The following is a 15789-nucleotide window of genomic DNA, read 5'->3' on the forward strand; positions in this document are numbered from 1 at the left end:
CGAGTCCATTTATGTGTGTGACCCCCGCCGAGGTTCCTGTATCGGAAGCGGATACTTGCCACCAACGATGGGTGCCGTTCGGAACCTTTTATTATCATATTTGGGCAACATTATTCGTCTAGCAGAAGTCCACCATCGTGAAAGAACCAGGACACTGAGCAGCAGACTCTGACTTTGGTTAAAAAGAACTTTCCTGCCCTGGCCCGTGTGGCTCAGTTGGCTGAGCTCCGGCCTGTACACCTAGAAGTCGCCAGTTTGATCCCCTGGAGGGGACGTGCAGGAGGCAGCTGGTCAGTGTCTAGCTCTCGCATCAGTGTTTCTCTCTCCCTCTCCCTCTCTCTCTCAAATTCAATACTGTTTTGTTTTTTTTTAAAAAAAAAGCTCTCCTAAGCTGCTCAGGGACAAGGGGTGGTCCCGTGTTCCTGTCGCCCTGTGGGTGACGCTGTCTTGCGACCCTCATCACATTGACAGACGTCGGCGATTGGCTTTTTCTTGCCCAGAGAGGACCTGTAGGAGCAGATTTGCACAGGCCCTTGTACCCAGGTGCCGGCGGAGTGCCCGGTACAGGGGAGATGACAGGAGGTGGTTCTGGACTGAAGATGAGTGGGTGCATCTCCTTTGGGGCCAAACACACCCCAGGGTCTTGGTGGTCAGGAAGCTGGTGCGTGGACCGGGGATGTCTTGTCGGTGTCCTGGGTGGACTCTGCGGTGGCTTCGGGGGTCGGGGCGCGTCCGTGAGGCATTTAGGAGACGTCGGACAGTCAGCCCCGTTTACGGGAAGCTTCCTCCAGGGTGAAGCGTCACGGGCGTCTCCTGGTTTTTGATGAGTTTGCGCATGGAACTAAATGACTGTTTTCCGGCTGTCCGTTTTTAAAGTTTCGAATTTACTTTTGTGCTCTCCATGAGGCCTTTGCATCCTGTTTTGATTTTCTGTTTAGAGTCATGAACGTATTTCAGCCTTAAAGGCGGTGGATGCGTCAGCCACCTCCCGGGAGCCTAGGCTCGAACCCCCCCCCCCGCCTCAGCCGCCCCCTAGGGACCGTTCAGCATGAAATTGGGGTGTCACTGCACACTGATGCCACCACACGACAATTCTGTTGGCGCCTCTAAGGTATAAGGTAATTTTCTCATTTTGAGCCCAGAAGAGACCCGGTGGAACTTTTGTGTCTCCTGGAGTGTCTTAGGGCATCCGAGTCCCTGGCAGCGGACGAGATGCTGGGCCTCTTCCCGGGCATGGTCGCCGTCTGCCCCGTAATGGGACCGTTGCTTCAGTGACCACACTCGTCACAATTCTCTGCAGCTTCCCCGCAGGGGAGCATGTTTCTTCCCCGGGAAGAAAGCCCTGGGAGGAGTATTTTTAAATGTCAGCCATGCCAGAGGGAATCTCTGTGAGGAGAGAAGAGGCCTGGGTTTGTTCAGTTTGTACTGCACACGGGTCATCGGGAAACGTGGGAATCCTGGTACCCGGGGTGGGGGGGGGGTGCCGGGCCGCTCTGTGAATGACCAGTGGCAGTGTCCACACGGGTGCAGGGCATGGCTGTGGGACCGAGCCCTTTTCCAAGTGCTTCTCTCTATCTTTTATTTTAAGTCTTCACCCGAGGATGTTTTTTCCACTGATTTTTAGAGAGAGTGGAAGGGAGTGGGGGGGAGATGTGAGAGAGACACGTCAGTTGGTTGCCTCTCGCACTCCCCAGCTGGGGCTGGGGATCGAACCTGCAACCCAGGTACACGCCCTTGACCAGGAATCAAGCCGGCGACCCTTTGTTCTCAGCAACACCGGCCAGGGCGGCTTCTCTCCGTCTGGATAGACGGAGCTCCCGAGCCACCCTCTTTGGGAGCCTGAGTTGGACATCTCGGCCTGGCCGGTGCCTTCCTCCCAGCTGCCTGCTGACCTCCCCGTGGACTCGCGCGCCTGTCGTTGGGGGTCCTTCGTGCCGTCGGGCCCAGGGCCTCGCGCGTAAAGGCTCCGGAAGCCTGTGATCGCCACTGAGCTCTAGCTTCTCTCCCTCCCAGAAGGTCATCTGCCTCGTCTGTAAAGTGGGGACTCATGATCGGGGGGGGGGGGGAATGAACCACATATGGGTGGGGTGCTCATAGCACATAACAGCTCCCCCCAATCGCTAGTCTCCTTACTTGGAGGACAAGGAAGGACATGGGCCGGCCATTATGTTTGCTTCTAGGCTTGGTGTGTGTGTTTTCAAATACTTGAAAATTCCTGCTCTGACACCCAACTCTTTTTTTTTTTTTGGTAAGCTAGCAGAGAAAAAAACTCATGGACACCTTTTTCTAAAAGATGAAAGATGTGTTAAGAAAATAGCCCTACGAGCTGCTACTAGGTCGAGCGTAACGTAATTAGTGTGATTAAATGGAAGGAAGTTAGCTGTTTCTGGATGGAATTTTTTATTAATAATATTCAGATCTAATTAATTACGTCTCCTTCTAATTAACGACACGAGCGTCTGGGCTGGCATTCTCAAACGGAGCTCTGCGGAGCCCCGCGAGATCTCCGCGGAAACAGTGATCCAAATTCAGGTCAGGCCGGGACGCGCTGTCTGTTCTGAGCCCCCAAGAGCTGGATTAAAGGCCCTGATAAGTCCTACAAGAAAGGAATGCGATTCTTTTTAACTTATCATTTCCCAAACTGATTTTTACCACACATGCTCCTGGATGCACAAGGAGATGCTGATTGAAGTCAGAACGATTCTTATGCCAGAGCTGTGCTTGGGCCTGTGGGAAGCAACATACATGACGACCCTAAGTCTCCAGAGCGACGCTGCGGGGTCTCCTAGGTGTTTGCTCACACAGCCTGGGGCTGCTACAGACCCCCTCCTGCCTTGGATGACGCGCGTGTCTGTGTGAGAGAGTGTGAGTGTGTGTGTGTGGAGGAGAGGCTGGCTGGCCCCTATCTCCAGAAGCTGGGCTATCAAAAGGGATCCCAGCCTGGGGATCTTCCCCGAGTGGCCTTGACCCTGGCTGCACCAGGGGGCATCGGGGCAGCAGGGAGCTGACTCCCAGAGCTTAGGGCAGCGTTGCCGGTGCCCCGACAGCGGGCAGAGCCCCTGCTCCAGATGGAATCTGCGGGAAAACACTGCAAGATCAGGCCCTGCCCCTACTGTGTTGCCTTCTCTAGTCTCATCCCAGCCGGGGCCCCTCCCGTCACTGACAAGCCCACCTCACAGTGACCAGCTGCACTGAGCAACAGAGGTGACGGACGGGGGGGAGCCTCGGGGAGTCACCTTTCCAAAGCCCTTGTTTTCATTGCGTAGTGCGGAAGCCCAGCAGTACAGGCCATACCACTGAAAAACACGCTTTTTAATTAAAGTAGGACATACGCAGACAAGTACAAAAATCCCAGGCGTTTATGGCCATGAGCTTTCTCAGAGCCACCACTGAGATCCGGGGCATAGCTGTCCTCGTGGGTGCCGTGTGCTAGGCATCAGGACTCGTCTTTTCAGCCGTGGCTCTCGAGCCGGCCCGCGCCCTTTATTTCCGCTCTGCTCTCATTCCGTTGTTGGTGTGTGACCGCTGACAGCTTTCAGACCCCACCTCCTGCGTTTCCTTCTGCCCCACAGCCAGGCAAGCTCAGTGAGCCCCGAGCTCGTGTCGTGCTGGCGGCAAATTCGAGCCACACAAGACCGGCCACCGCGTGCTCACTCTTCCGCGGCCGCCTCCCCCAGTCTCGGAGTCACTCCCTCCCGCTGGCTCTCCAGCCGCTCAAGCCCTTTGGGGCTGCTTTGGTGTGTGCCGTGCTCGCCCCAGAAAGACCCCTGGATGAGTAATCGATGTCTTCCTACCTCTTGATGTGTGAGCGGCATCACCTGTCTCCGCATCTGGACCACTTTGGGGCGGGAGGCGGACCCCACCCTCCCTGGTGAGGGCCTAACGCTTTGCGGTGCCCCTTCTCCATGAATGGAATTACTGTGTGCGTGTCGGTCGGTGTTCAGTTCCGCTGGTCTGTTTGTCCGTCCTGTACCGATGCAACAATGACATTAAGTTCATTAATGACTGTGGTTTTTTGTGTGTTTTTTTAAAATCTTCATCTGAGGATTTTTTTTTTCTATTGCTTTTTGGGGGGCGGGGTGTGAGAGACACATTGATTGGCTGCCTCCCTCATGGATCCACAGATCGAGCCTGCCACCGAGGTACCTTGTCCGGAATCGAACCCGGGACCCTTCAGTCCACAGGCCAGTGCTCTAACCACTGAGCCAAACTGGCTAGGGCCAACTTTCTTTTCTAAAAGAAAGTTATTATACATATATATGAAATATATATATTATAAAAAATATATATATTATATGTATATAATATATATAACATATATTATATACATATTATAAAATATAATACACATTTCTAAAAATATATATATTTTAACTTTAGAATAGTTTGAGATTTACAGAGACGTTGAAAAGATAGTAGAGAGAATTCCCGTATGTCCTACACCTACTTCTCTGTACTGTTAACATCTGACATTAGCTTGGTCCATTTGCTGTAAGTCATGAACCAGTATCGATAAACTATTATTGCCCTGGCCGGGTAGCTCAGTTGGTTAGAGCATCATCCTGATACACCAAGGTTGTGGGTTCGATCCCTGGTCAGGCCACATACAAGAATCAACCAATGAATGAATAAATACATGGAACAGCAAATCGGTGTTTCTCCCTCCCTCCCCCTCTCCCCCGCCCCATCAATATAAAAAAAAACCCCTATTATCAACTGCATCCCATATTTCATTCAAGTCTTCTTAGTTTTTACCTAATTTTCTTTTCTCTTCCAGGATCCCACTTAGGATACCACCTTAAGTTTAATCTTTGTGTGTCTCTAGGTGCTTTAGATTTGATAGCTTCTTAGACTTGCTTCCTTTTTGATGACCTTGACCGTGTTGGGACCTGCGCAGGTATTTCATAGAATATCCTTCCGTTTAGGTTTGTCTGGTATTTTCCTCCTGCAGAGTCGGGGGGCGGGGGGGGGAGGGGGATATGGGCTTTAGTCAGTAGGCTGCACAGGGCCAAGTGCCATTGTCATCAGATCGAGGTCACATAGTGTCCCTGTCGCTCTGAACCGTGACCCCCGGGAAATTACGCTCCTCGTCCAGGAGGGGGCAGTCTCTACCAGGGTAGCTGGGATTCTGCGCAGATTCGCCTCTTCTTTCCTCATTTGTTCCTTGCCGTGCGGGTGCCCAGGAGCAGGTCTGCAGGTGTTACGAGGCTCAGGCTGAAACCTGTTGGGTTGGATGTGGCGCCGTCCTGTATGTCCCATTTTTCTTTAATTTCCCCAACTCCTTTCCTCTCCGCTCTGCTTCCCGGGATGTTTCTGACTTTATCGTTAAATTCCGGTCATTAGATTCTGACTCTGCCTTCTGATTTCCGAGCACTTTCCTGTTCTCTCATCGCTCCTTCCTGGTGGCGCTTCCTGTCTGGGCTTTGGGACGGGAGCTGCTTGCGTTTGTTCCGTGGTATCCGTTACTATTTCGTTGATTTTTGACAGTTTCTCCGTTTCCCCCATGATCTTCGTTTCCTTGGGTTTCCTCTTCCTGTGCGAGGCCTTCCCCCCAAGTCTGTGATCCTGCTGGTTCATTCACACTCAGGAGTGAAGCCCAGAAAGTGGGTTGGAATCTGCGTTAGCAGTTGTGGCCACACCCCTGTCCTGGGACCTTGAACCCCCCGTCCTGGGCCTCTGTCCCAGCCAGCTGGGTCCAGTGGAGAGGGTAGGGTCTGGGTACTGATGGGTGGACATAGAGATGCTGATAGAGGTGTGTAGACAGAGGCATAGTTTAAATCCCCCTGTTATTCTAAGTGCAGCCATTGCTGAGAACCAAGCCCTGCTCAGCTGGACAGTCTGCACTGATAATGCTGGTTCTTGTGAGAGCTGGGGCATTACCAAGCGTGGGAACCGGCCTAGTGCTTTTTGTTGTTGATCCTCACTGGAGGATATTTTCCCATTGATTTTTAGACAGAGTGGGCAGGAGGGAGGGAGGGAGAGAGAGAAACATCGATGTGAGAGAGATACATTGACTGGCTGCCTCCTGCACGAGCCCCAGGCAGGGCTGGGGATCGAACCTGCAACCCAGGTCCCTGCCCTTGACCGGGAGGAGGGGCAGTCCTTCTACCACAGGTGTCTTTACGGCTGTGACCGGACACCTGTATGGGAAGGAAGCCTGTGAGACAGCTGTGGGGAGTGGGGTCCGGGAGGGACTCTCTCGAGGCAGATGGAGCAGGACCTGTGTGGGCAGCTTGGTCGAGGCCGGAGAGTTTGGCCCCTGCGCCCTGGTGAGGCCAGAGGGTGGAGTCCAGGAGCCCCCAGTGGCTGAGGCCTCGGAGGGACCCCGAGGACTAAGGGGACCCTGGCCGTGGAGGGGCGCAGAGGTGCGATCTGCACCGCGGCGTCCCGGGCGGTTTGCTTTGGCAATGACTTCACCTCTGTCCCCGATTTCATGTCCTGGGCAGACGGTGCTGAGCCAGATCAGCAGGGGTGTGCTTTGAAAGTGTGACAGCCTGACATCCTGGCGCTGTGATTAGAGCCCCCAGGACAGCGGTGAGGTGTTGAGTGTGGGGGAGGGAGCCCGGGTTCCCCATCTGTCCCCCTGAAGGAGGGGAGGACCGGGCTGGCTTCGCAAAGCCGCCCGTTTCCAGGGGTCCTCGCGGGAGAGAATGAACCCCCTCCGTCAGAGGTGACTAACGAGGTCGGCAGATACCTGCAGCCCAGGAGGGCCCGCGGCGCTGGACCGCCCCCCGTGACAGCGTGGGCGCTGGGACAGGGGCGGAGGACTCGGGGGACATTGGGAACAGCAGCCCCCGGGACTCGCTGTCGGTGCCGGGCTGGCAGCGCCTCTAATTGCATTTAAGGGCCGATCGTCTCATTCTGAGCTGAGGGCGTGGGGGAGAGACACCCGGGCTTATCGGGGGCCAAGACGGGTCAAATCAGCTCCCACCCCACCCAGGCCCCTGCCTGCCTGCCTGCCTTTCTTTCATATATTCTTTCTTTTTAAAGATTTTTTTTATTGATTTTTAAAGAGAGAGAGAAACATCGATGTGCGGGCAAAGCACCAATAGGCTGCCTCCTTCCTGCACAGCCCCTGCTGGGGATTGAGCCCGAAACCTGGGCATGTGCCCTGACCGGGAATTGAACCTGGTGACCTTTCCGTGCCCGGATGATGCCCAACCAACAGAGCCGCACAGGCCAGGGCCCTGGGCCTCTTGCAAGGGACACCGAGGCCCACATCCTGTCTCTGCCCGAATGTCCGACAGGTGTGGCCACAGAGGCCTCCGCTCCACGGCACTTGCCTTTTTCTATACCGTTTGTCTACAGGAGTATCGTTCTCAGAAACGAAGACCAAGGGACGTGAACACGGTTGTCCCATCACACAGAGGCAGCCCTTGCTGCTGTTTTAACGCATTTCCTCAAAGTTTATTCTCTGTTTATTTGGCCGTGAATAAATCATAACGGTGCATTCCTTTTCTGTGATGATTTTTAATTATCTTTGTAAATATTTTCGTCACTGCGTAACTGTCTCCTGGATGTGCTAACGGTAGCCTATCAGGGTCCTTTTGTTGAAGGCTGGCGTGGGCTCAGCATTTTTGCCCATTTCCCTGCCCCTTTTCAGAGAGAAGCACGTCCCTCTGTGACCCTCGGTGAGGGCGCAGGGTCTCGCGAGGCAGTGTGGGGCCTCCGCCTGGGCCTCGGAAGGTCAGTTAATTAACCTTCCATCGCTAGTTGTGGTTCCCTGCGACCTCGTAGCAAGATTCCTATTCAAAGGCCTTTGCGTGCGTGCGGGAGCTGATTAAACCACTGCCCTTGGGTGGAGTCCAAGCAACTAAATTGTATTTAAAAGGAACCAAAGGCTAGTCTCTTTACAACATGTGAGATTAAACTGGGGAGCACGCCTGGGATCGGCGACAGCTGGGCGGAGGCCGTATCTTGCTTGTGTGACGCCGTTCCCTCCGTAGCCCCCGGTCTGCTGCCCCACGGCCCTTCTCAGAGCTGCCGATAGCTCTGTCCACCCAGGAGAAGAGCGAGGCCTGGAGTAAAGAAGCCGGTGCCCTTCACGGTGGGGGACGGTCCATTATCTCCCACACGTCGTCGTTTCGGGAGAGGGGTGGGCACCGCCAGGGGCTGCACTTTCCGTCGATTCCTGTGCTCGTTCCAGAATTCATTGAATCTGGACGCAGGGCCTCCTTTTCTTGGACGTGCAGCAGGTACATTCGAATTGCTTTCCGGGTGGTCTGTGGGGAAGGATTCATCTTTGATGTAATTCATCAGAAGCAGAGGCCCTCAGTGCGTTTGCTCACAAAGCCTCCCGGTCCCCACCGTGGGACGGTGAACCCTGTCCTGCCCCACGTTCCCGGAGCCCATCGGAGGACCTGCACCCCAGATGGAAACACAGTTTTAAAAATATATATATATTTCTATTGATTTCAGAAAGGGGAGGGGAGAGAGAGAAACATCAATGATGAGAGAGTCATTGATCGGCTGCCTCCGGCAGGCCCCCGACCCGGGATCGAACCACGATCTCCTGGGTCCTAGGTTCATGCTCGACCGCTGAGCTGCGCCCAGCCGGGCGGAAACACAGTTTAAAAAAATTTTTTTTAAAATTGCATTTATTGAAAAATATGTACCTGAGGTAACGTTGATTCGTAACATTCTATAAATTTCAGTTGTACAGCTTTATACGGCGCCATCCAGATACTCTGTCCTCCCGTCGGCCTGTATTTGATCCCCTGAACCCGCCGCCCCCCCAACCCCCCTCCCCTGGTGGCGGCCACCTTTCTGTTGTCTGTGTCCGTGAGTTCGGTTTTGTTTGTTTTGTTAGTTCACTTGTTCCTGTTGACTTTATACCCAAATACGAGTGAAAGCGTATCATTTTTGCCCATTTGCATGTGACTTGTTTCACTTAGCGTGATACCCGCGGGGTCCGTCCCCCCTGTAGCAAGATTCCACCTTCTTACGGCTGAGTCGAGGGGCTCTCTCCCTCCCCTCCAACGCGCCCCAGCTCACCGCAGTTCTGCGGACCCTCCTGAGTCGTGGCTGCCTCCCTGGGGGCGTCCGCCTTCCCGGGCCCTCGCCCCACGCAGCCCGCAGGGCTCCACGTGCTGCTGGGCCTGGGCAGTCCCTGGGAACCTCGTGCCCAGTGAGTGGCGTCTGGTTTGCAGTGAGGAGGGAGAGGCCCGTGTGCCCCGGGGTGGGCGGGACAGTGCGCTGGGGACAGGGAGTGAGCGGTGGCCTTCGAGGAGCCGTGGATTTAGGCTCCGGAGAGGCAGAGCGCCTCCTCGTTGGTCTTCATCGTTCCCTCCAAATGAAGCTGCTGTTTGTATTGGAGAGGAAACAACCTGGCCCTTTGCCCTTTGGTCTTGCTCACCTGCATTTTCAAGACTGTCGGGCCCACACTGGCGCCTGCATGTCCCCCTCTCTCTCTGGCATGGGTGTGCCCTGTTCCTGACGAATGCGTCAGCCGGGGCGGGATGGCACGGTATTTGAACAGACATGTGTTAGCCGGGCTCCGGGGAAACGCCCCAGCGGGTCCCGCCGGCTTCGTGGGGCTCTGACTCTGTTCTGTCCTCTCCGTTCCTCCCGCAGCGGCTGCCTCCCCGTGACGATGGCCGCGTGAGCACCTGCCATGGCCAACCGTAAGCGCCAGAGCACTGCGAGCAGCATGCTGGACCACAGGGCGCGCCCGGGCCCCGGGCCCCACGGCCAGGAGCCCGAGAGCCAGGACCCAGAGCCGCCCCGGGAGGAGTACGCGCCCCAGCGCCTGGAGCTGGCCGCCCTGCGGCCCGAGAGCCCCCCGCCGCCCGAGCGGGGCTGCCACGACCACAGCCCCGACGGGGACTCCAGCTCCGACTACGTGAACAACACGTCGGAGGAGGAAGACTATGACGAGGGCCTCCCAGAGGAGGAGGAGGGTGTCACCTACTACATCCGTTACTGCCCCGAGGACGACAGCTACCTGGAGGGCATGGACTGCAACGGGGAGGGCTACCTGCCCCACGGCGCGCGCCACCTGGACACGGACGAGTGCCAGGAGGCCGTGGAGGAGTGGACGGACTCGGCAGGCCTGCACGCCCGCGGCCACGGGGACGACGGTGGCCCGGACTACCGGGACGGCCACCTCCCCATCGCAGAGGACGAGGCCTCCGTCCTCGAGGCGCCGGACCAGGAGGAGGACATTCGCTACTGTCCCAGCGAGGAGGGCTACCCGGACTACTACCCCCCGGAGGCGAACGGGAACGCGGACGGCGTGTCTCCCTACCGCCCGCGGCGTGGGGACGGCGACCTGGAGGAGCAGGAGGAAGACATCGACCAGATTGTGGCCGAGATCAAGATGAGCTTGAGTATGACCAGCATCGCCAGCGCCGGGGAGCCCAGCCCTGAGCACGTGCCGGGGCGGGCGCCGCAGCCGGGGCCCGGGGACTCCGCCGAGGCCGGCCTGCCTGGCGAGGCCAGCCGCGGCCCCAGCAGACACGAGGGGCGGCCCAAGTCGCTCAACCTCCCTCCCGAGGCCAAGCTCCCCGGAGACCCCCAGAGAGGCTTCAAGACCAAGAGCAGGACTCCCGAGGAGAGGCCGAAGTGGGCCCAAGAGCAGGTAGGATCCAGCTCCCCCGGGAAGGGGGCGGAGGGGCCCCGGAGAGCACAGGACTCTCCGGTGTCGCCCACAGTTTAAAACGCGAGCCTGGTTCTGCATTTGTTCCCTTAGGTGGCACTGAAGTTTACCCCTGAGGTGGGTTAGTAAATGCCAGGAAGTCTCCTTGAGGGCTGATTAGCAACCCATGCTCCCCAAAGACACCCACCCGGTTGAGATCGGGTCCCTAGCCTGCTTTGGGAGGGATCTGTGTGACCGTCACCCCCACCAGGTGGCTTCTTCAGGCCGGCAGGACATGGGCAGGGATGTGGGGCTGCTGGCAGGTGCCAGCTGCTGTGGCCAGTGTTTGGGACAGTGACCCGAGTGCATTTCACAGGGGCCATTCTATGTGGGCGACATTTCGCCGAGAACCCAGGGGTCTTGGTGTGATGGGTAATTAGCTGCAAATAACCATCTCGAAAATGATCATATGAAGGTTTGATAAAATCTTGAAGAAATGTATGCTAAGGAGGCCGGTCCATTCAGGCTTAGCCATATTTTCTTTTAATTATAGCAAAGGAAGTGTGTGTTCTAATAAACACACTGGAAAAGCTGCCTTTAAAGAAACCACTGTGAGTCTATAACGACGGTTGTTAGACTTGTGCAAAGAAACTCCTATTTGGCTGCTTCTGTGGACAACTGCTCATGAACTGCTTTCATGTTTTTTTAAAGCCTTAATTGTTATTTTTCCCCCCAGAAGAATTCGTGCGTTTGGAAAATACATATAGAAAGGGCCTGTGCTTGGGAGATAAGTCACGTTGGCTCACTGTCCAATTTCTAGAACATACGTTGAAGCTTTTTGTTCTTTTTCTGTTTAAAATATTTTTATTGGTTTCAGAGAGAGGGGAAGGGAGAGGGAGAGAGAAACACTGATCGGCCGCTTCCTGCGTGCCCCCTACTGGGGATCGGGCCCACAACCCGCGCATGTACCCTGACTGGGAATGGAACCGATGACCTTTTGGCGCAGGGGACGTTGCCCATCCTACTGAGCCACACCGGCCAGGGGCCTTTTGTTCATTTTCAAGATCTTTAAGCATAAGTTGACTTCGCCTTTGGGGTGTCCTGTCATGTGTGGCAATTCTGCATGCGCCGCGGGCCGTGAGATGCTGGGGCGCTTCCCCCGGGGGCAGGCAGCCCAGGGCCCAAGGTCTGGGCTTCAGGCCAAAACACCACCAGTCCTCTGCACCCGTGTGCCGCTTAATTGTCATGACTCACTCACCTTTGGCTGCTCCCTTCAGGCATGTGCCGGGTCATTTGTCATTTGCACAGTCCTCCATGTTTATATTAAATGTCCGGGTTGAGCTGGCCTTTTCGCGCCTACCTTTGTGGCCTCTGCTATTCGGCAGCCACGTGGTGAGTGTGGACGCAGCTGGGCCAGGCCTCACAGCTCCAGGGCTGCGCTTTGGGGACCTGGCTGGTTACCAGTGCACCTCCCTTGTAGGGGGGTTTGCTGACCAGTGCTCCCCACGGGGCTGCTCCTCCGTGCTCCTGGGGGCACCAGTAAGAGCGCGTTTGTCTAGCCCAGAAATCATAGATCCGTGGCCCTGCAGCGTGGCCAGGGTGGCAGCTTCTTGTCATCTCCAGGCGGCCTGGCTGTGGCAGGGACTGGACTGATTCTCTCAGAGGGCCGGCCTTCTCGTGTTAATCTGGTGGCATCTGTCATGAGAATCAATCCAGTCCCTGCCATGGACCTGCTCCATGCCCGAAATTCCCATGAGAGACTTACTCCTTTGGGCCTTGGAGAGGCCTTGGGCTGCAGGCATTCTGTCCCGGTCCTGACTCCAGACTTCAGTGGAGTTGAGAGCATTTGATTTACATGATGTTCTGATAGCAAAAAAAAAAGCATGTTTTGATTACTTGGGGTTTCTGCCTATTATCGGCCCAGCCGGCGCTTTCTAGAAAGAGCCCTCTGACAATAGAAAGAAAAAAATAAATCAATACCTCATGGCCAACTTAATACAGCAGGTGGAGGGAGGCGTGACACGGGCCCTAGAGGTGCCTGGGCTGTGGGTGGGCACCGGGCGGAGGCTGCTTTGTGAAGGGCCTTCGAGATTTCGCCAGGAGTGCCGGCACCGGAGAGGAAGAGGGGGGAAGGGTGTGCAGCGGCCCTGGGCAGCTATGGGCACCTGCTTACAGTAGTGGGTGGCAGCTCCTGGGGGGCCCCGAGGGGCTGAGAGAGGTGTGTTCGGATTACCGGTGTCAGGTGCCCGTATCGGCGCGCCACGAGGCGCCACGCGCGCCGGGTGACCCGGGCTTGCGCTGTGCCCAGGAGGGAGCGGTCTGTCCGCACCCGGCCCACAGGTAGGACAGAGCTGGAGGAAGAGCCTGCGGGCAGGTGCTAAGGACAGAGTCACGGGGGCACGAACGTGGCCCAGTAGGGGCTGGTCCACCACCCCGGGCCTCTGTGGAGCGCAGCCTGCCTCTTCCCCCCCAGGGTCCTGCCCCCAGTTCTGCAGCTGGCCCCCTCCTCTTCCCCCACCTTTCCTTTGTGCATGGGGCGTCTGCCTGAGGCGGGGGGTTCGGGGGTGGGAGGGGAGGTTCCGGGGGCCTCCGGGGTCCCACGCCGGCATCCTGCCCTCCCATGGGTTTCAGCTGCCCCTGTCGTTGCTAATTCTGGGGTCCGCCCTGGCAAACAGCATCCAGGCTGGTACAGCCCCGCCCTTGATCTGCCCGAGCTCCCAAACTCGATTTCCCTGGGTCGATTCGACGGGTCAGCGCCACGGCCGGGTTTGGTTTTATGAAGTCTCTGCTCTGTACGGCCGGAGGTGGCCGTTATTGTCACGGAGCAGTTTATTTAGCAGGAGACTGCGATTGCTTCGGTGCTTTTAAAATCTAGTTAAAGCCAGGGTTTCTAAAACATTGTTTTTATTGTGTGGGAAAATCATATAAAGCCCTTTCGGTCACAGTAATCTAGAAAGTACCTTCTCTGGTCCCCCTGCCCTCGGGCCATGGAGACAGAGGAGGGAGCTGGCTGCAGAGGGCAAGGGCTCGGGTGCCAGGGCCGAGAAGCCCCCTTCCAGCCCCCTCTCCCTCCCGGCTGCGGCAGCTCCCTGCTCTGGACCAGGCCAGACACGTTCCCTCTACCAGCGACTCCCATGTCCTGGGCTGAGGATCACTTGGGCCGACAGTGATCATTTTAAACCCATGGAAATCTCTTTTAGGATGTGGGAGGGGGGGCCCTGCACACAGTTGGGGCCAGGAGCAGCTCAGGGCACAGCGCCAGGTTGGTTGGAGGGATGCTCTGCGTGTGCATGTGCGTGTGCGTGTAACTCGGAGCTCCTCACCTTTGAATTAGCAGGAGGGGGGCCCTGCAGCGTTTGCAGCAACGCTGTGGAATCTGGGGTGCAGCAGCCACAGATTTAGAAAGGGGTCATGCACGTTCTCTGATTTGAGAATTGGACGGCACCGCACCTTGCCTGCGCGGTGGAACTCCTCACACGGGTGTTCGCGGCCTGACTCTAATCGCAGGCTCTTTCCCACAGTGCCGAACAGCTTACATCCCAGTCAGCAGTGCCCGAGGGCTCTGGTCCTGCTCAACTAAGAGATTTAACAGCCCCCCAAAGCCTTGATGGTTTGGCCTCGGGGCTCACCTCTCTGCCCCTCAGGACTGCCTTTGCACACATGCTCGTGTGTGTGTGTGGGTGTGTGTGTCCCAGCCTGTCCCCCAGAGGGTGCGAGGCCGGCAGGACCATCGAGCCCGCCTCCACGCTGGATGGGGAGCTGTCGGAGCTGAGACCTTTGTCACGTGTGTCTTCCTGTCCTGGGTGGTGGCTCCTGGTGCAACACAGGACACACAGTGAGTGCTGGCTCGGGACCGGCCACGTACACTCAGCCTTTATTTGGATGGTGCTTCCCGAAGGGTTGAAACACACAGGCCGGTTTAGAAAAATGTGGGTCGGCTCCGACGTGCTGGGCTGGGCACCCCAGTACCGCCCACCCTTTATGGAGCCCTGAGAAGAGAGCAAGTGACACAGGACGTGCCAGGCAGTTCCGGGGGCCAGAGGTGGCGGACTGCAGCAGGCGGGGCGCAGAAAGCAAAGCCAGGCCCCGCCTGTGCCCCTGGGGCTCCCGTGGAGGGGCAGCCAAGTGACCGCCAGACGCCCAGTTCAGCTTGGATCTCAGGTAGACGGTGAATAGTTTTCAGGGGCGGCGTGTTCCGTGAAATACCTGGGCGGGGGGGGGGGGGGGAGGGGAGTGTGGGCAGGGGCCCCGCCCTTTCACAGGCCCACCCAGAGATGGAAAAAGGCCCACTGGCTCGTTTCCCCAGTGGATCTCGTCATGATCCTTTTAAACCACAGGCTGGCTTTGATAAGACGCGGTCACCCCCATGGGGATAGCTTTTCCAAGACTAAATTCTTTACCCGAGCTCCGCACCCCTCCAGGTAAACATCATGGGAGTGACCTGCATTGCGAGAGGAACGAAATTATTCTTTTTTCAGTTACAGATGCTCCCCATCACCCCTTGCCCACCACCACCAGCGCCCCCCTCTGGCCATCACCACCCTGTTGTCTGCGTCCCTGGGCTACACACAGATGTTCTTTGGCTCATCTCACCTTTTTTCTGAGCCGCTTCTGCGTCAGGGCGATTGCTGGGCCTGGGAGCTGTCCAGGGTGCTGCCAGACCTTGCTCCGACCCTGCCGGTTCCTGACCTTGGCTTGGTCCCACGTGAGCATCCGTCATGCAGAGGGTCCCCGCTGACCCCCCCCCCTTAGGTTGGACGAAGGGAGGCACCTTTGTGGGAATATTCGATGCGCAGGGGTGACTGGTGCCTTTGAAAACGGGACATGACATGATTTCCTGAGATGGCCGCCACCTTGCCCATCACCCCTCTGCCTTGGGACTTCTGTGATGCGGAGTCACGTACGAGGGGAGATGGGCGGTCACTGGGGAAAGCATCCCGGGCCTGGCTTTGACCTGCTGCTGTGTCACCACACACTTGTCACTCAGGAGGAAGCTGGGAGACAGCCGCTCTTCCTGCGGATGGGCGAGCGCGAGAGGGCGAGCGTGTGTCGGCTATTGTTTTATGCAAAGCACCGTGGGTTATAGCGCCGTATTTCCAGTGAAACCAAGCGGACAGAATCAGAATGGACACTTTAAAAACTGCTGGCTTTAGTTCCACCAACTGGAGCCAAGATGTTTATTAGAACAGTTTTTTCAGATGCGTATATTTTTA

At 56.8% G+C, this 15789-nt stretch overlaps 1 protein-coding gene across 1 annotated transcript in view; it reads left to right on the plus strand.

Annotated features, from left to right (window-relative positions):
• Window positions 1-15789, plus strand: part of APBA2 (amyloid beta precursor protein binding family A member 2) — a 37116-nt gene that overhangs the window by 585 nt on the left and 20742 nt on the right. Inside the window, exon 2 of the mRNA XM_087829219.1 lies at window positions 9574-10579. Within this exon, the coding sequence (XP_087685345.1) occupies window positions 9614-10579 (966 nt within the window). The 5' untranslated portion in view covers window positions 9574-9613. The remainder of the gene's footprint in view (window positions 1-9573; window positions 10580-15789) is intronic.

Source organism: Miniopterus natalensis, chromosome 22 (genome assembly GCF_054644295.1).
Source record: "Miniopterus natalensis isolate mMinNat1 chromosome 22, mMinNat1.hap1, whole genome shotgun sequence".
Taxonomy (NCBI): Eukaryota; Metazoa; Chordata; class Mammalia; order Chiroptera; family Miniopteridae; genus Miniopterus; species Miniopterus natalensis.